Here is a 19,816-nt window from a genome sequence, read left to right on the forward strand (position 1 = left end):
GGCCCTCAGTTTGGCCTTGGGGGCGGGGGGGACTGGACAAAGCCCCTGAAAATGTACTGTTGGGAACAATCCAACTTTGATCTGGAATTGACTCGCTGCCTCATTGGGTCTTTTCCATCTGTAACTTCTGTGAACGTTTTACAGTAGTGTAAGCACAGTGGGGTTTTGTTTTGTTTTTAAATTTCACATTGAATATTTATCCATAGCACGTGAAAAAACCTCTTCCAGGGTTGTTTCAGCGAGAGCACTGAGCAAAATAACTCCTGGGAAGCAGAACTTGAAAATAAACAGCAGCTGCCATCTATTTTCCTGTTCCTTGACTTCTGTTTATAAGAACCTAGTGCACTAATGGCTCCGAGTTCCATTTTCATTGATGTAAAGAACACTGCTTTGTCAGCTTTGGGATGTGCAGAGTGGCAGGCTTTGCAAGAGATTGGTAATTTCAGTTCAGTCTCCTGTACTCTTTGCATTGCAGCTGCACTCCCGCCTCTGTGATCTAGCTCCTCTGGGAGCCTCTTTGCTTGCTTCTTCCAAACCAGGCATATCCCTGACAGCGCTGTGGCCCTGGTGGAGGGAAATGTAAAAAAGCCTTCTCTTGTACCTCTTACAGTGTGGGGTGTGGCATGGCTATCTCAGATCTTCCTCAACAGGAGCACATGCTTAGCATACCGCTGATCATGTTCAGGGTAGGAATGTCGGTGGTACAGCCGTGTGTCTTGTACTGTGGTCTTTACGTACAGTATATGCGAACACTTGGAATCCAAAGAATTCCAACCCTGGAATCAAGTATCTGCCATCATGGCTAAGCAACAGCTAAAGGCAAGATATAGGTCTAAAAATATTGAAACAGTAGAAAGGAATTATTTAGCATAACAAAATGGAGGGGGGGAGATTTGGAGAGGTGTGCGCTGTGGGGCTGGGTGGGTGGAATGAGATCGTCTTATGAAAGGGAAAACATTATGGTGATTATTACAAATAACTTCCAAGGAATGAGTTGCTTTGGAGTGGAACGGTCTCCAAAAGGAAGTGGTGGAAGCTCCTTTGCTTGGGATATTTAACACTAGACCATACCGAACACTAGTAAATATACAGTAAGGAACAATCCTGCACTGACAGAGATGGACTAGCTGATCTAATGGGTAGTTTCCTTTTCTTACTCCAATTCATTTGCAGGCTACCCCGGGCATTATTAATGTTTTTTTCCCCTCTTCTCTCACCTGGTCACAAGGGGTATGGATCAGCATACCTAAAAGATGCCTTTAGCTATGACATGTAGTCTGCAGATCTCTGATTCAGGCCATAAGTCTCAAACCCACCATGGTGGTGATATTGCTCTTCTGCCTCCCCGGGAAAGCATCCAGAATTTGGTTTTTCCTTCCTGGCATAGAGATTCTGTTCTATACCTCTGTCTTCCCAGACTGATTGTGGCAATTCTTAACTTGCTAGCATGCCAAATTGTTTGAGTACTAGCCAGAAAATTATACAAAATCCAGAAGCTAATGTTCTGACTGGTGCAAAGGAAGTTCCCATCAGGTAACCCCCATTTCATCCTACTCTTTGAAAACACCAAAACCAAAATTCCTAATTTCCACCCACCTACACCCCTCCTCTCCCTATATATATAATTGTAATTAGTACAGGAGTTAAGGTATGAAGGACCCACTCTGGGTTTGTGAGGCCCTATGTGAAGAAGCATCACCAAAGACCCACTTGGTTCCCTGCTGTTTGGTTTGTCAGGCTCCACTTCTCTTGCACATGTCCTCTCTTGCACTTTCCACTCAAGCTGTTGCAATCACCCACTTTTCTGAAGGTTGGTAGCGTCTGGTGACCTATATGCATCAGGAACCCAGGAGTAGAGCCAGAGCACAACTTCCTAAATGGGGAAAGGAGAAGGGCAGTTAAGGAATTACTTCTCCCTCATGGCATGCAGACACCATGGTCAGATGGGATCACAGCCAAGAAACCAAGGCTCGTGCTTTGGCTGGCAGGCAGTCCTGGATCAGAGTATAAGAGTGATACAGGGCTCCTTGAAAAGAGGGTCCTGTTAATTGTGCAGACCTATGTATAGGGAGCCCATAAAGCCAGGGCCAGCAGTACCTTGCAATTCTAACATGTGAGCTGTTAACCAAGGGATATTAACATGATTGTTTCCTCCCTTTCTCATCAAGCTCAGTCTGTTACAAAGGGGAACTTGATTAGAATCCTGCTCAGTTTCCCCCTGCAGCCAGCTCTGTGTATTAGAAACCTTGACTCAAAAAGGAAACTGACCTGTTAACCCATTACTACCTCTTTACACTCAGCACTTGCCAAAAAGATGGGGCATGAGGAAGAGACTGATGCAAAAGATGGGTAGGACTGCATTTGGCTGTAATTCTGTTTTCTGTGTATCACACCTTCAGATGTAAGCAATCTGTGCCCTCTGGATGAATTCAAGATGGAGGATCTACCGTGACAGACCTGCTGTGTCTCTCATGGAGATGTTGACTCTTTCTCTTTTTTAATTCTGCTAAAATAAAAGTAATATAGTGGGAAAGTCCACATTTTGCTCTTTGTGGGTCTGAGGCAACTGCCACTATAGGAGTCAGTGTTTAGCTGTTAATGCACTAGCTTCTCGACAGTCATTAGCTACTGACCTCAGGAATAGAACTATGCAAAATAATTCTCTGTGAAAACAGACACCACTCAAAACTAGCCTGACTTCATGTTTTACTACAGAATCAAACTCCAGACCAGGTTGGTAGAAATATTGGCTAGGGGTTTATAAACCTTTTAGTTTGCAAAGCTTACATGATTTTGAAGCAGTTAGGATCTGGAGCTAGGAGAAAGTTGGTGGCTCCAACAGAACTCAGTGTAGAGATTTTTGAGATAATTTGAACCCTAAACTTTACATTCAGTGTGGGAGCAGTGAGGGGACATGAACCCACATGGATTAAAACCAGATAAAACGTGTGCACCAACCCTTCCTTATGAGAACCCAGCATGCTTTACAAGACTCTCTAACCAGGCAGAGTCTCTTTTCTTGTTTAACTGAAGATGTATTTATTTTAACTGACCATAGAATAAGTGGTGATTTGATTATCTGTAGAATGCACACTGAGTGTTCAAGTTTCCGTGCATACATAAGTGACCATAAAAATACAGCGTAGAGTCTGCAGTGAGCAGTAAATGAACAGCACTAGTACACTTGAGCACCATCTTGACAACTATTTCTAAGGGCCAGATATTGCAAATGCTTAGTACAAGGCATAGCGCCTATAACCATGAGTAGTTCCGCTATCTGGGAAGTAAGCATTGTGCTATCTGGTAATCGTTCACTGGATCAGACCCTAAGGAACTACTGAATCACTTACCCTACCATTTCATATTAACATAATGCTGCTAATACATGGGCAGATTAAAGGCACTCTTAAACAGCTGTCAGTGAAATGTGGACTTCATTCCAAACAAATGTTCCTTTTGAGTAAACTTGCAAATGTTCATTAAATTTTTGAAATTTTCTGTTTTTTTTCCTTTTAGGATCCTGCAGGTATCTTTGAACTGGTGGAACTTGTTGGCAATGGAACATATGGGCAAGTCTATAAGGTAAGGTCTCTGAATGTGTCTGCAGCAATTATGATTTCCTGGTACATGAGTTTACATATTAGAATGCTCTGTGCTTATCTACATTACACTAGATCAGTTTCAGAGCTGAACAGCAATCTAGATGGTGCAGTAGTTTAATACATTAGTCTGTCACTTCTAGAGAGCTGAATTTGGAACTAGACTGGTTGACAAATGAAATGAGTTTGGTTTTAATTTAGTCCCCCATCCACATTGCAGAACTAGTGTAAAATCTGACTCATTCTGCCAATCTGTACTTAGCAAAGGGCAACTGCAAGAAAGGAACTTCAAAGTCTGGAAGCTTGGTTTAAAATTCTTCTTAATATTGCAAATGGTTCTCAATCAAATCCCTGGAAACTTCACTGAAAGTTGTTTTCAGATTCTACATGGGACTATGCTAACCAATAGTCCCTCTGGTTCAACTTTTCTAAGGGCCTCTAAGGGCTTATCTACACTTACCGGGCAATCAATGCATTGGCGGTCGATTTAGGGGTCTAGGGAAGCCCTGCTAAATCAACCGCAGATTGTTCTCTTGTCAACTCCTGTACTCCACCGCATCGAGAAGAGCGAGGGGAGTTGACGGGAGAGTGTCTCCCACTGACATCACGTAGTGTGGACCCTGCAGTAAATATGTCTAAGCTACGTCGACTTGAGTTATGTTATTCACGTAACTCAAATTGCGTAGCTTAGATCGACTTTTCCCTTTAGTGTAGACAAGGCCTAAGTGTACACACCCGATTTATACACAGAATCTGTATTTGCATGTGCAGCTCAGATCATTGTGAATTGGTGTGTACAAATTCACTTTTGATTGTGCAAATAAGTGGTCTCTCTCTCTTTTTTTTTTTTTTTTTTTTTTTTTTGGCACACTCCCAATCAGTCACTTGGAAAACATGGTACTTGCTGTCATGCACTGGCAGACACCAAGCTTCCCCCAAATCAAGAGAGGAAGGGAGGAAAAGTTTGTTTTAAAAGCTGTCAGGAAATATTTTTTCTGAATTCTGGCTTCCACATCATCCCATTGCTGTAGGCTAATCCCTTTAATCTGATGATAGCATTTGGATGAACTGAGGATGAACTGAAACTTCTGGAGTTAAAAGTGTGTGGATTTCTAAACTGGAATAAATACAAACCTTACCAAGGTTATATTCTGGTGACTCTTCCTCTGTTATTTTTTTTGACGGTGTGTTTGCATTAAGTTGATGATGATACACTGTTTTTATTTCCATTGTTCTTCCTGAATCATCAAGGCCAAGAGCATTAGTTTGATGCTGAAACTGTTTTTCTCAGATGGTAAAATAAGTGTAGAGTTTGACCTTATTTTAACATGTGCATATTTCTAACAAGCAGTGGAAACTATGTGACTATAACATCCCTTCAAAAGCTTAATGCTTCTATGGAAAAGCAGGGAAACTACACATACTTTGCACTCTTCTTCACACAGTTCTGTTGTTTGTGTTTCCTGTCAAAATATTTGATTTTTAAGGAGTCCAGTTATCTGAAGCAGAAAACTCTAAAGTTGTTCACACTCGGTTTTCCAGGTGTAAGAGATTTTGATCATTTCAGTGTGTGACCCTTTTTCACTTCTGCACAAAGCATCTCATTAACTGTTTGCAATCAGAGTGCTCAGATTAGTTTAAAATCAAAATGATGCAGAACGCTTCACATGGTTTCATTGCAAACAAGGTGGTGGTCTTCGAAGAGACTATTATGCTGAAACCAAAACTATAGCCCTAAATATCTACATGCTAGAAAGAAATTTGCATCTAAATATGAACTCTCTGGCTTGGTCACCCATCTAGTTTAGACTGAGATTTTCTTTTCACACATTTGAAGGCGAGAAGGGACCCCTGTGATCATCTAGTCTGACCTCCTGTATAACACAGGCCATAGAACTTCCCCAAAATAATTCTTTTTTGATTAGAGCATATCTTCTTTTTAAAGTCAAGACTGTTTTTTTTAAATTGCCAGTCATGGAGAATCCACCATAATCCTTGGTAAATTGTTCCAATAGTTAATTACACTTGAACTCAAGCCTCAAAACAAAATTTAAGTGATGTGAACCAGAGTAACTGCTACTATGAAACATAACTGATGGTTAATGGTGTCAGTTCTGGACAGTTGGGGAGAAATAAGATCTTGATGGGCATTCCTTCAGAATCTTCCTGGCAAAATGCTGTATGTGTCTTTTGCAGCCGGACAAAGAAACAGATCACTAGAAGATCTCCAAAGATGCTTTGACCTTTTGGCTTCCTCTAAATTATTTTCTGGAGATGCCACTACACAAGAATAATCTGCCGCAGCTTGGATACCTAATTTGGTGTAATGAAGATTAGAACCCATGTAATCACCCTCAAGGTTGACTTCTTTAGAAAAATATCATATGTGCTAGTCCAAAAGAAATTATTTTTGAGACACATTATGGCCCATGTTATACAGAAGGTCAAAGTAGGGGATCAGCTTCACCATTCTGGCCTGGGAATCTATGAAATGTCTGAATTCTATTAAATTCTAGTAGCTTTGGAGTAACTCCCATTACCTCCCTGAATTCAGCCCTGTGCAATAGGCACAGCAGAGTGAACTTGGAATAGCAGAATTTGGCCCATGTTTCCAAATGCAAGCGAATGATGGATGCGTGGTTCACTGCAGTTCAGTGCATTTTTGTGCTCAGTGCAGGTAGTTAGGGGTGAGCAGATGGCAGGATTTTTATTCCATGAAGTCTCATGAGGTTTGTTCAATTGTTTCTGTCTATTTTGTAAAACTAGCTGGCCTGAACCTGAAATATTTCTGAACTGCGCGTGTCTAATGGACACACTAATACAGGTTGTGCTGTTGAGTAAAATAGATTTTCAAATTTGCCAGTGTTTATCTGAATCTGAACTCTCCTTTTTAGATCCAAAACAGAAATTCTGCTTGGCTCTCATAGTTATTACTACTATATCTGTAGCCTCTCGTCCCCCCCTAAAATTTGTGCATGTTTTGACTGTAAAGCCTGGCCTACACTAGGAAGTTTGGTTGGTGTAACACCATTGCTCAGGGGTGTGAAAAATCCATACCCATTAATCACGCAGTTAAAACAACCTAACCTGATGGTGTAGACAGTGGTAATTCGATGGGAGATTTTTTCTGTTGGCCTAGCTATTGCCTCTCGGGGAGGTGGATTACCTATGCTGATGGGAGAAGCCCTCCCGTCAGCATTGGTAGTGTCTTCGCTAAAGCGCTACCGTGGCACTGCTGCAATGCTTTATGTGTAGACAAGCCCAGAGCCTTAATACTGGACCCAAAAAGGCATCTCATGGTAGCATCCTCTCGCTTGCTGGAATAGGATCTCCTTTTTGTCTTGCTCCATGTGCCTGATGTGTAAATCCATTCTAACCAGGCCTTGCAGTTCTGTGGCTCCATTGCATACATAGAAAATTATTTTAAAAAATAAACATTCAAAGAAAACATGTTTTAAAGGGAGCACCTGTTTTGTGCACTTCAATTGGTGGAGACAATTGATCTTGTTAAAATAAATAGCAGAAGTAGGGGTGATTTTTTCCCTCGCTGTAGGTCAGACAATGGAGCACTTGTACTCACTCTGGAGCACTTGTATGAACAGCCCAAGGGGTCTGCTCCTGTGAATAAGTGCTTGCCATCATCAGTAAGTATTCCTTGGGCTTGCTCTTTATCATCTGACACCCAACCGATAATGCAGCTCATAATCCAAAGGGGTTGTGAGCTGGTTTATTAGTCTGCTTGATCACATGAGGCCATATTCTGTACTTGGGACCAAATTCTGCCATTGAATTCAGTACTTACACCAGAAGAGAATTTGGCTGTAATTCTACAGGATGTTTGAAACACCCATTGAGATTGCTGGGTGCTGGGTAAAGGGTAGGATATGGTACAGAATGTTTGAGGCAGAATTTTGTATTCTAGTGGCTGGAGTAAGGGAATGGGGGATCACGAGATGTCCGTTCCTGCTAGAGCTATTGTGGAAGCTTGGCATAGGCGCAGTTTGACTTCTATATTGAGGGGGAAGCTCCAGTCAGGCCAATGGAGCCGCGCATGGGAGAGGGAGGGAATTCCGCACCTGCCTGAGGCTTGCAGTTTTGGGGGGGGGGCAATGCCCCTCCGGCCCCTCACCCCCAAACTATGCCCAGGGAGCTTGTTGAAAGTCAATTAATCTCCCGCTGGCTCCAACTACCCCTCTATAAAATGAGAATGACCATGCTCACCAGCCTTTGGAAAGTGCTTGGAGAAGGTGGCATGTAAGTGCAAAGTATGTTGGTTCCCTTGGTGGGAGGTTCTCAGTTTGGATTGTTGGCGGTGCAGTGAAGCAGTGCTCCAGCTTGACTAGGCCGGAGCTGACTGTCAAACAGCCAAACCCCTATTCATGAGGACATTTCTAATCACCAAAATAATCGCATTTTAAAATCGCTTCTCAGGCTTACATTGTTTAAAAAAAAAAACCCACAGAGGCTGTAGCCATTGACTCTACCAACCTTGAGGCTCTGTACCAACCTAGCAAGGGCTCAGGACAGAGGATTTGTATGTGATGCGTTAGTTTGAAATTAATAGTTGACACGTAAGTAGTGTGGATTTGTAGCCCACTCAGCATTTGAGATCTTGCATTTGCATTCACTTAAGGAATTGTTGGTTGTTGGACCCCAACACTTTTGACAAGTGTTTCATTGTACAGGCTACCTGTAATAGAGTAAATCTTAAGAGTGCTTCCTCCTTACAAAGGAAAGCAAGGAGTTTGTGAGAGAGAAAATAAAGGAGTTTATGGAATCTATTATGCATCTGATTTCCCGCCTGCCCGGCTCCTGAAAGCTTAAATCTCCAGCTGATTAGTGGATGCTTTCTAGTTTCCTGCCTTAGGGCCCGGTCTGGTGAAATGCTGGGCACCTCATGCAAAGGGCTGAGTGGCCTAAACTCTGCTGAGTTCAACTGAATTTTCTGGCTGCACTAGAGAATCTCCCCCAACTTCCTCTTTTCAGTTGTGAGGAGGGCCTCCTTCCTTTTCCACCTTTCTGTCTTGTATCCCCTTCTCTCTTTGCTGTAACCATCAGTGCCAGCCAGGGCTGGCTCTAGGCACCAGCAAAACAAGCAGGTACTCGGGGCAGCCCATTTCTAGGGGCGGCATTCCGGCGCATGCCATGCTGCCCCTAGAAATGTGCCCCCCAGCTCGCCTCCGCCTGCTCCCCTGAATGCGCCGCAGCCGCTCCACTTCTCCCCCCTCCCTCCCCGGCGCGGGAGCAGGGATCAGTCTGTGAACTCAAGAGCAAGACCCTTGCTCAGGGGCACAAGCTAGGGCGGGAGGCTCCATGAACATCAGCCCCACCATGGAGTACCCATATAAGTGTGAGCCACAGTCTGGTCCTAAAAGTGACCTACATATAAGGATTACCTGAATGATAGATTAGTAATAAGGATTTTTCTAGTCATGTATCTCTCTATTAACTGCAACAGGCCACTGGAAGCTTTCGGCTACAAATAATTTCAGGGGCACGGGGGTGTCAGTAAATCCACATGCACTGCATAGCTTTCTCTCTCTCTCTCTCTCTGTAGTGGTGGTTGTTTTAATGAGAAACCACTTCAGTGGTGGCTGATCTCTTCAATTGAACTGGAAGAGCGTCTTTATTTTTCTAATAATTCTGTGTCTAATGGAACAGATTTTAGAATAATTTTGAGAGGGAGCTCCTTAGTCTATTTAAGATGAGGTTATTGTTTTGTGTTTAATTCTGTCATCTTGAATACATGAATACAATTAATCGGTCTTAAAATAATCAGCCATTGACTCATTGTTTTGCTGCTTACACTTCTATATTCAGTCAACTATGTGCTAAGATAATGGAAACGCCTTTGAAGAGTTCTATATTATCTGAAATATTTGACCTCCTATACAATGCCCTTACAATTTAAGGTGAACAAACATGTTAATTAGAAGTGGTGAAAATTCTAGGCAACAAATTTTCTTACCTGTGGAAAGTAGGAGAAATTATTTAACCTTGAGGAGCGTTCATTTCATGGGATATTCCTCTTGTACATCACACCACTATCTTACATATAACTAACATTTCTGCATTGCATTGCCTTTTTGTGGTGCTGTGGTCTCTGGTGTCCAGCTTGGGACTCCCTTCCCCACTGCTGTACTACATAACTAGACCATGTACACAACTGCAGGTTGGGAAGAGCATGCAGAGGTTACAGTATTGCCCACCCCTTTCATTCTGGGATGCCTTCTCTTTTTTATCCTGAAATAATGCCATTCCTTCTCCCACCTATCAGTTGCCAAGTAACTCTAAGAACAATACCCATATGACTTGTAGCTTTTAGATCTCATAACACTCTAATTTAGAAGACAGAATAAACTGTGAAACAGCTTAGTGATTAGATGGCATTTACCAGCTAATTAAACAATCAATAGTTACTGTGTAATTATAGACTTATTCCACAGCACAGTAGTTTGTACCATGCAAGATAAAGCAATGCTAAAGTTCTAAATGTAGGGCAAAATCCCGAGTGCCCTAAGGACTGCAGCATTTGGTTCAGAATATAAATGCTGTAAAGCCCCTGGAGTGGATAACATACATGCAGAACTAGTTAAAAGTGGTGGAGAGGCATCCGATGTGACTTTTGGAGTCTGGAAGATGGCCCAGGACTGGGGGACGGTCCCTGATGGTTCCTGTTCTTCCAAAGAAGTACCTGATGGTTTGTGAAAACTATGACACAATCTCATTATTGACACATCCTCGCAAAATACTGCTTTACCTCATCTTGAAGAGGATTGTACCCAAGATAGAGAACTTTTTGGCTGAAGAACAAGCCTGGTTTGGACCCAGAAGAGAGATAGTCGAGCAAATGTTCAATCTGCATGAGCTATACGAGAAGGTGCTGGAGAATGATGGGAAGGTGGTCCATGACTTCATAGATTCTGTCAAGGCATTCAATAGCATATGGCACAAACCTCTTTGGGTAATTCTGCAGCTGGCTGGAGCTGGTGAAAATGTAATAAGACTGATACAAAATTTTGAAAGATGCACAATGGCCTTGGTGTTTTGTGGGGCATGAGTGGAGTAGTTTCACCTGAGAATAAGAGTCAGGCAGCCCTGCCTGACAATCACCAACTATCTTCAATGGTTATATTGAAGAAATCTTAAGAGGAGTCACTGATGGAAAGCTACAGGAGGGCCTACCAAAAATTAGTTATCTGTGCTTCATTGATATTAACCTGATTAGATTGTTGCAAGGAGAGGTTCAAAAATTGCTAGAATGAGAAGTGGTGGAAGCAGAGAATTTCAGTGTAAAAATATCATCTGAAAAGACAAAGACAATGGTTACATAAGTCTGTTGAAAAGGCAAAGATATTCCTCCCCAAATCTGAGGAGGCAATGGAGTGTGAGCACTTTAAATACCTGGGTAGCATGCTTACAAGGGATGCTAAACATCACTTAGAGATCTGACCGAATTGGACTTGTGACCACTGCTCTAGGACACAACCACATTTAGAGAAGTTAAGGTATTACTTGGAAGTGTAAAATGAAATTGCTATCGTCTCTTTTTTGCTATATGTGAGATGTGGATGCTGAGGAAACGGGACGTTCAGAGGCTTGCTGCCTTTGAATTGAAATGCTACAGGCAATTGCTGCACATCAGCTATACCCCAAATTTACAACGTAACCAGAGTCATACCTAACATCAAGACAATCAGACAAAAACCCCTTGACTTTGTGGCACTTGAGGGTCAGGTGAGCAGAGGAAGATTGCTGAAGCAACTTTTGCAGGGACTAACACTGGGGTAGGGGACATCCACGGTGAGTGGCTCTGTGATGTAGCTGACTGGATGGAATGAAGGCTGTGTGAAAACCACAAAATGTTGACGATTGCTGGGCAATGACTCCTGTGAGTTTTATCTCTTGTTCATGGTGATGTGACTTTATGGTGCTTTTGCACTATGAGAATAACTAAGTACTATCCTCCTAAATATATTTGGGAAGAAGTATGTGAGACAAGTATAAAATACTTATTTCTATATATCACATATGCATATGTAAACTAGAATTCTGTATAACAAACAGAGTTAAGTTTACTCAGACTTCTTTACTGTGTTTTCTCTCTCTCTCTCTCTCTCTCCTTTTTTTTTTTTTTTGGGTAGGGGTAGGTATAAAGCTAAATGCTGCTGTAACAAAGGGTCTGATTTGTTTGCCTCTTGATGCTGCATGACAAACCTTTTTGAATGAGGCTCTCCCACTCCCCATGCAGAAAATGTGTCCGCCCCCTCTTCAACAGCACACGTGGAGGGCTCTTGGCTGGTCCAGGGACCTACCTGGTAAGATACTGCAGGCAGTGGGTGAGCCAGCGAAGAAGTGGGCAGGTCAGAGGGAAGCGCACTACTGACCCCCTGCACCCTGTGGGGGTTCCCCCACCAATGCCATGCAGCCTCAGGTGGTGGCTTATTGTTCTTGGGCTGCATAGTAAAATAGTGGACACGTTTCCTTTGTTTCTATCTTGCTACAGGAAAGCACATCTGAGTGGAAAAATGATGATGTGCATTTGCCCCACCATATACAGTGGATGCCGGTTATTGTCAGTCCTGATTATTGACATCTTTCAGTTATTAGCAACACTTTGCTGGCAACCAATCCTCTCTTCTTTTAATGTTAATGGGATTCAGATATTAGCAACTGTCATGTCGCTTTTTTTTTTTTCTGTGTCGCCTTGTGGGCCCCCAGTGCCTCCACTCCCTACGGAAAGCTCTGGATTCTGGGTTGCAGCTTCCCTCCCACTCTGCAACGCCAGGACTCCTGTTATCTCTTGTGTAGGCAGAGGGTCTCCAGCCGTGGGGCCACCCTGCGCTGCTCTCCTGGGCATGGGAAGAGAGGCTACAGGCAGGGCAACGTGCTGGATGGCAGCTTTCCATGGGGAGCAGGGGTGTTGGGGGGGGGGGAGGGGGGCAGTGGGCCTGTGGGAAGGCACAATACGTCTCCCTGTGCTCTCCAGTGTGCATCTTGCCCTGGCACCAGGGGCCCAGGCTCGGAGCATCCCTATGTTTCCTTCGCTGGCTGTTGCCCTGTAGGCCAGGAAAGCTAAATCCCAGCTCTTTTTCCCCCTGGCAGCAGCCCGGCAAACCTGCCTTTCAAATATTTGCAACCTCCAGATAATGGCAACTCTTTTCTGGGAACCGAGATGCCGCTAATGAACAGAATCCACTGTATGCACCTTGTGTTGTGAGAATTCCTTTCAAACATGCTACTCTTTCCTTATACCAGGTCTTTGCCAAACTACAGTGCTCAGCCCCATGAAATCCATGGGACTACTCACAGTAGTAATGCTAAGCACGTATGTTAGTGTTTGCCCTACAACTTAGGCTGAGTGGTAGTTACTCCTCTGTTCAGCCATTTGCTCCCTATATTGCTGTTGTGGGTAGGCAAACGGCATCCCGCTCAGCCACAACAATACAACGTATTGAATTTAGTTAATTGGATGTGTCTTTAGAATGATTATCACCTGTGGCTATGTTAAAGGTGTCTAATACAGAATGTATTTACTAGCCCCCTGAATGCCTATCTACAGGAATAGGAATCATGTCTTATAGGAATGGATATCCAATGGAAAGGGTTATTTTTAAAATGATTTGAGTGATACAATATCCATTCACTTTGATCACATACTCAGAGGAGGCTGTCTTTTAAAATACCAACAATTCTTCTTGTTTATCACTTGTTTGTTTAAGCAGTCAAAGGTGTGCATGACTCTCTACAGAGCAAGCAAAAGGTCCTCATCCAAGGTGCGTTCAATCTGCCACAGCCATAACAAAAACAGTTCTGGCTAACCCAAGTGGGGAGGGACCAGGGTTACAAGAGTTAGATTATGTGTTGTGTGTAGATTACAATCTGATCTTTAAAAAGAAAAGGAGAACTTGTGGCACCTTAGAGATGAACAAATTTATTTGAGCATAAGCTTTCGTGAGCTACAGCTCACTTCATCAGATGCAATCACTGTATTTTCCACTGAATGCATCCGATGAAGTGAGCTGTAGCTCTCGAAAGCTTATGCTCAAATAAATTTGTTAGTCTCTAAGATGCCACAAGTACTCCTTTTCTTTTTGAGGATACAGACTAATGCGGCTGCTACTCTGAATCCTATCTTTAGTTCCTCATTAGTTTTTAGGTCAAAGTTAGAAAACTACATGAAAGAGAAGGACACATCTTTATACTTCTTCTGTATAGTAGAGTGGGGTGTGTGTATAAATATATATAGGGTGTGTGTGGTCAATAGTTTTTGGTGGTTTCCTTTAGATGAGTGGAAAAAGAGTTACTGTACAGCACAAAATTATTATGACCCAAGGGGATCGTGTGTGTGTGTGTGCGCGCGCGCATGCATTTGGCCCAGTCTAACTTTACTTGGGCAGGTTGTATGTGTGTGTTGTATCTTTAAGTAAATGAAGTACTTGAAGTTAGCATTCAGCAGAGTTCTGGAAGGATCTAGACTTCCAGTAACTTCTAGTGCTCAGCTCAAACCATAGAGAATGCCATGGGAACAGGGCATAAACACAGTAATATTTTCCCTAAAACTGGAGCTGGCCCAATGAACTGGGATAACAACGGGCCTACAGCTTTCGAGCACCATTGTTGGTGTGCTCATTTACACATCAATACCCAGAATGCCCTGCTGGCTCACAGCTATTTCACGGTAGTGCTTTGTGAATTTAATTGAGTGGCTGAATGCTGTTTCTGTAGGAAGTGGATTTGCTAAAGGTTGTTTTGAGATTTTCTTCAACATTTTATGGAGGGGAGCAAATAACTAGGGTTGCAATGCTATGCTGTGTTAGATGTTTAGCCTGTCAATCATGCAGCACTGAGGGAAGCCAGGTTATTGAAAGTTTCTTCGTACATTGGACTAGGGACTGTTCTCACGGGGACTGTGGAACAGACATTGCAGATTCCTGAGCTTGTTGTTAGCTGATACCTGGAGAGTTCAAGCAAGTAATGCAAGACAAGGACCACATTAATTGTTTTAATAATAGTTGCTTTATTATCTCTCTGTCTGAAAGACTGATGGTCAACAGCTTGGTGATTAATCACTGATCCTTTAGCTGAGTGGAAAAAGAGTTACTGTACAGCACAAAATTATTATGACCCAAGGGGATCGTTACTGAAAAGAATGAATCTTAGTTTATATACAAAGCTTTCATATCTGAAAACTAACTGCTGTGACTTGCCCGGGAGACTGGACTAAATACTTAAAAGAAAGAAACACAAAAAACCCCATATGCATTGCATACTTGCTCAGCTAACAGTGTTGGTCCCTTCTTGTCTGTTCACCATACAGACTGCTGTATTTGAGTTACCAGAAACTCCTGACCAAGATTTTAAAGGTGAATAGTTAGATAAGATGTGAATTATCACTGTTAACATTGTAATAGTGTCTAGAGGCCCCAATGTCCTGGGCTCTATACAAACACATAGTAAAACAAGCACCTTGCTCAAAGGAGCCGACATCTAATTTTCAGACAAGATATAACAAGTACATTTTGCAAACAACAGGAAGGAAGCTGAAGGGATGGTAACCCTGACAAGATCACATGGTTACGTAAGGTAGTGCACAGCTTGAGTCTGATGTGAGTGTGTAGTATTGTATCTTCATTTGTGTTGGTTCTTCTAGTCTCCAGCTAGCTTCCTTCTCAGGGTTTTGTATTGCTGTTCATCACCATGTTATGGGAGTATATCCATTTGTGATTATGGATTGACAGATTTCATAAACTAAGCAAGGTGTGAGAGAGGATATTAACTTCACTGTCTTAGCTAAACTTTAATTTGGATAGTAACATTTAGAATACCTAAAAATTCCCCTGGAGCTCCAGTCAATATGGAGTTGGGTTTCCTGTCCCAAACTATTGTGTAGCATTGCTGCATACTTCTTGTTTAGTAACTGCTGTGTTTCAGCTCCAGTGATGGCTGCATTTAAGGAGGGTGAGTGAAGCATTTCATTTATATGTACAGTATCTCAGGGTCCAGCAAACTGACCTACGTAGGCAGATGCCTGTGCCCTTATGCCCTTCAAGGTTGTAAGGGTTTGCCTGTGAAGATTACATTGCCGTGCTTTGGGGATCCTTCAGTATGAAAGGCATAGTATGAAATGTTTAGTCCTCATTTCCTCTGTAATGACTCCTTCCCTTAACTAGAATTCAATGATATAAGAACGGCCATACTGGGTCAGACCAAAGGTCCACCTACCCATACCTATTTACCCCACCTACCTGTTTACCAACAGTGGCCAATGCCAGGTGCCCCAGAGGGAATGAACAGAACAGGTAATCATCTAGTGATCTTTTCCCTGTCGCTCATTCCCAGCTTCTGGCAAACAGAGGGTAGGGACACCATCCCTGCCCAGCTGGCTAATAGCCATCAATGGACCTATACTCCATGAATTTATCTAGTTCTTTTTTGAACATTACACTAATATGCCTGACAACAGCCTGGACACTGCACATCTTTAGGCAGATTTCAGCCACTTAGGACATGTTCCTTTCCTTAATATGTACATATACATGGATTGGTTTGGTGAATTTCCATCAGCTCTTATTGGGGCAGAAAAGAAGACTAAGCTAATATAGTAGTATGAAATAATACCTACTAGCTGATGCTTAGAATGAAAACTTAAATCCTAAATTTGGCATGCCCCTGTCACACTAATATTTTTTAAAATAGCCTACACACTCCTTTCCCTAGCTGAATCAAATTGTGTGCATGGCCCCTGAAATGTGGACGTGTTCTTCCCAGTTAATTTTATTTTTATGCCACACAAGCAGCTAAGCTTAACTGGGAGAACACTTAAAATGATGTTTCTTTTTTTTCTTTTTCTTTTCTTTTTTTTAAAGAAAAAAGCTTTGTTACCAGAGCAACTGGTACATCTTGTGCAGCTTAATCTGTGAAAGATACAGAGAACCCTCCTTCCCCCTCCCCCCAAAGCCAACCCACACACGCCCACAATCCGGTATGTCACGTTAACTTTTGTGCTTTCTGAATAGTTCAAGGGAAAGGTGCTTTTGTGCTTCAAGCCTATGGAACACAGGTTCTAAATGAATCTCTTTTTGTTACCATGAATTAATAATTCCTGATCACTATTTTCAATTTTGTCCCCTCAAGTGTGTGATGGAAGAGGACGGTGTGAGGGCCATCAGCATAACCATGGGATTCTGAGATGACATTTGTCCACGCTGTCCCCTGTGTCACTGTGTTAGCTCTGCTTTGGCAGCAGGCAAGGCAATAGTAGCTGTAGGTGTTTGAATAAAGATAAACTCAAGATGCAGGATGAGGGTCACGGTACTGTGTGGTGCAAAAGGCATGGGAGAAGGAGAGGCAGAAAAGGAGTTTTCCTGTTGCTACCTCTGGCCGTGTAGATGGCTGAGGTGTCTGGTTAAAGGGAGGGGCAGGCGTTTGGAGAAATGGCTCATATCCACTGATAAGAGGTCACTTGACTGGGAGCCAGTTCTATTGGGTTTATGGTCCTTTTATGTGGGTGAATCCATAGCAGATGACTTGGGGGCCATAACGAGTTAAAATGGCCTTAGAATATTTTTTAAAGGTACATTTCCAAAACACTCTAACTTAAAACTGTCTGAATATTGCCAAACTTCCCAGAAACAAACAGTACCCTGCGATGAGCTGCAACATGCAACATTTCAGGATGATCAGTAAATTCTAGGAACAGCTGAAAATTAGGCTTATCACGAGGAGCTAGCTTCAACCTGGGCTAGGGAGTTGACTACCTACTATTGCCCCTTTCCCGCAAGGGAACTGCACTAGATGTAGTGCAAATAATCCCACAGTATTGTGTTTCTTGCATTATAAATACACATGCTGAGCCATCAGCCCATGCTGGAGAGCACTGTGACATCAGTGTTTTGAAATGTGAGCTGACCATTTGTTGTAAATATAAGAGGCCAAAGTTGCTCAGAACTGGGTCTTATAACCACTTTCCAGCTTGGCTCCTGTGGAGAAATTGCTGAGAAGATTGTTTTCATAGTGGTCAGGGACTATACACCTATTCATTGTGGCAATGCCTACACCAAAAAAAAAAAAAATTAGCACCCATATTCTAGCAACAGCAACATAGATACAGCTCCTTGAGACACGGTTGGATATCTTTAATGAAAAGTGAAAGTAGTGATGGATGAGAAGCTGTATCGATCTCTACAGTGGCACCCACAGCTGTCCGCCTGTCCGTACCTTGGGAGGGATGCTGAGTCATGAGCGTTGGGCCCTCCCAATGGCAGCAGTGGGAGGAGGAGCAGCACTGGCTGCCTCACTGCCCACTCAGATTTGGCACCAGGGCACCTCTGTCATGATTTGGGGGGGTGGAGTGAGGGGAACTGCAGGGCCAAAGTTGAGTGACTGGTGTTGCGACTTAAAGAACATGGGTCACAACACTGCTCAGAAGGGCCATGGGACCAAGCCTGAGCAGTGCTATGACACCCCTCCTCCCCCCCAGCCCATGCTCACTCACTCAAGTTTGGCCCTTCCACACTCTTTCCCCTCCCCTCCCCCAGTCATGATAGAGGCCTGTGTCCCCTTTGCTCTCCCACAGGACTTGCTCAGTGACTACCTTGAGCGTCACTGCGTGGGGGAGCTGGCCAGGGGAGGTGGGAAGCCTTGGGGTGTACTATAATGAAAACTTCTAGGGGTGCCCCTCAGTCTATGAATGTTGTATGTGACTTGGTCAGTGAGGCCAAATTATGATAGAACTATGGTGGGTTATTAAAATATCCTGTATAAATGTATTGATCTAACTTGGGGTGGGGGTGGGGGTGGGGCTGTGGGAAAAGCGAAGAGGAAAGCAACACACGAGAGCTAGATAATATCCCATCCCAGCTCACACTTGAAAGATGATGGGGTGAGCTGTTAGCTTCGAAGGCCTTGCCTGTGTCCTATCTCCACCCAGATGCATGCCTTGTTTTGGCCAAAACTTGGAGCCTGGAGATCAAAAGAGTAAAACAGTAAAAAAACCCTTTTTGGTGGGGGAGGGGAGGCGCCACTTGTCACATGCTGGCTACAGTGGGAGGCGCAGAGAGGCTGTGGAGGAGTCTAAAGAAGTGGGCCCTTTGGGCTTAGGGAAGAGCTAGACAGGCAAACAGCCTCCTCAGTTTTATTGTTTTAAGACGTCTTCTCTGAAATGCTTTTGTTCTAAATAAATAATGCTTTGCTTTAACAAAGCAGTTTGGCCACTGATTTCCACCGTTGTTGCCCCAGAGGGAACAGAACTGCAGGGCTTGACCCTAAGGTATGTGGGACTGCAGTCAAGGTCTTGTCTGAGAGAGGGGGGATCCTGTGATCCCACCCCCAAGACAGAAGTGACAGCTAGAGCCCTGAGACCTGATGGGATTGCACCCATCACGAGGGTTCAGAGGTGCAATTTGCTTGGTAACTTTGAGAGAAGTAAAACAAGGTTGTTCTGATATCTGATGCAGTGTATTGGCAGCAGACCCCAAGGTATTTCCCAACTGCAAAAGAATATTCAAATGTACAATTATTTCAGAGTAAGTTTCTTCTTTCAAGGTCTAATTTAGAAATGCTCAGCATTTGGAACATGTTTAGGGCCAGATCCTTAACTGCTGCAAATCAGCACAGCCCCTTAGAGTATAGTGGAGCTATGCCAATTTATGTGACTTTAGGATCTGGCCCCTATTGTGTTTTGCGGGTAGTGAACCAAGACCAAGGATGGAGAAGAGCACTGGTAATGTGAGTTTTGTCATGTGACAGACTGGAATAGGGTGGTAGAGGCACCATGGCGTGCAGTGCCAGAGCTCTCATGAACCAGAGAGGATCTTTAAGTGGATTAATTACTTCTTAGATTTTAGAAGCATCAGAAATATTAAGTTTATTGTGATTAAATTGTGGGATTCCTTGCCTGTTCAGAGGTCTCTCTTCCTCATTTTAATGTTAATGGTGCAATGTGGTGTCATCAAGGAAGTGAGCTCAGTGGGATTTTCTGGGGAAAGTGAGCCTGGAGTGGGGAGACATATAGTTGTTGTGGTTTTCAATGAATGTTAATTTTTTTTGCAAGCTGAAATTTCATGCGACTTTGTGAGGATCGAAAAAACTAACTAATGTCTTCCAGGAAATCCTTCCCTTAATAAGCAATCTTAATTCCAGGCTTTCTTCCAAGCTATTTCTTGTTTAGTTGGGGTTTTTTTTTTTTTTTTTTGGTCTAAGGCTCTGATCCTGAA

General features: G+C 43.1%; 1 protein-coding gene across 34 annotated transcripts in view; it reads left to right on the top strand.

The window, feature by feature from the left end:
* Positions 1–19,816, top strand: part of TNIK (TRAF2 and NCK interacting kinase) — a 299,590-nt gene that overhangs the window by 48,971 nt on the left and 230,803 nt on the right. For all 34 annotated transcript variants that reach the window (XM_043521888.1, XM_043521874.1, XM_043521886.1 and 31 more), the window contains exon 2: positions 3,517–3,582. In XM_043521888.1, the coding sequence (XP_043377823.1) occupies positions 3,517–3,582 (66 nt within the window). The remainder of the gene's footprint in view (positions 1–3,516; positions 3,583–19,816) is intronic.

The sequence above is a fragment of the Chelonia mydas genome, chromosome 9 (assembly GCF_015237465.2).
Source record: "Chelonia mydas isolate rCheMyd1 chromosome 9, rCheMyd1.pri.v2, whole genome shotgun sequence".
In the NCBI taxonomy this organism is placed as follows: Eukaryota; Metazoa; Chordata; order Testudines; family Cheloniidae; genus Chelonia; species Chelonia mydas.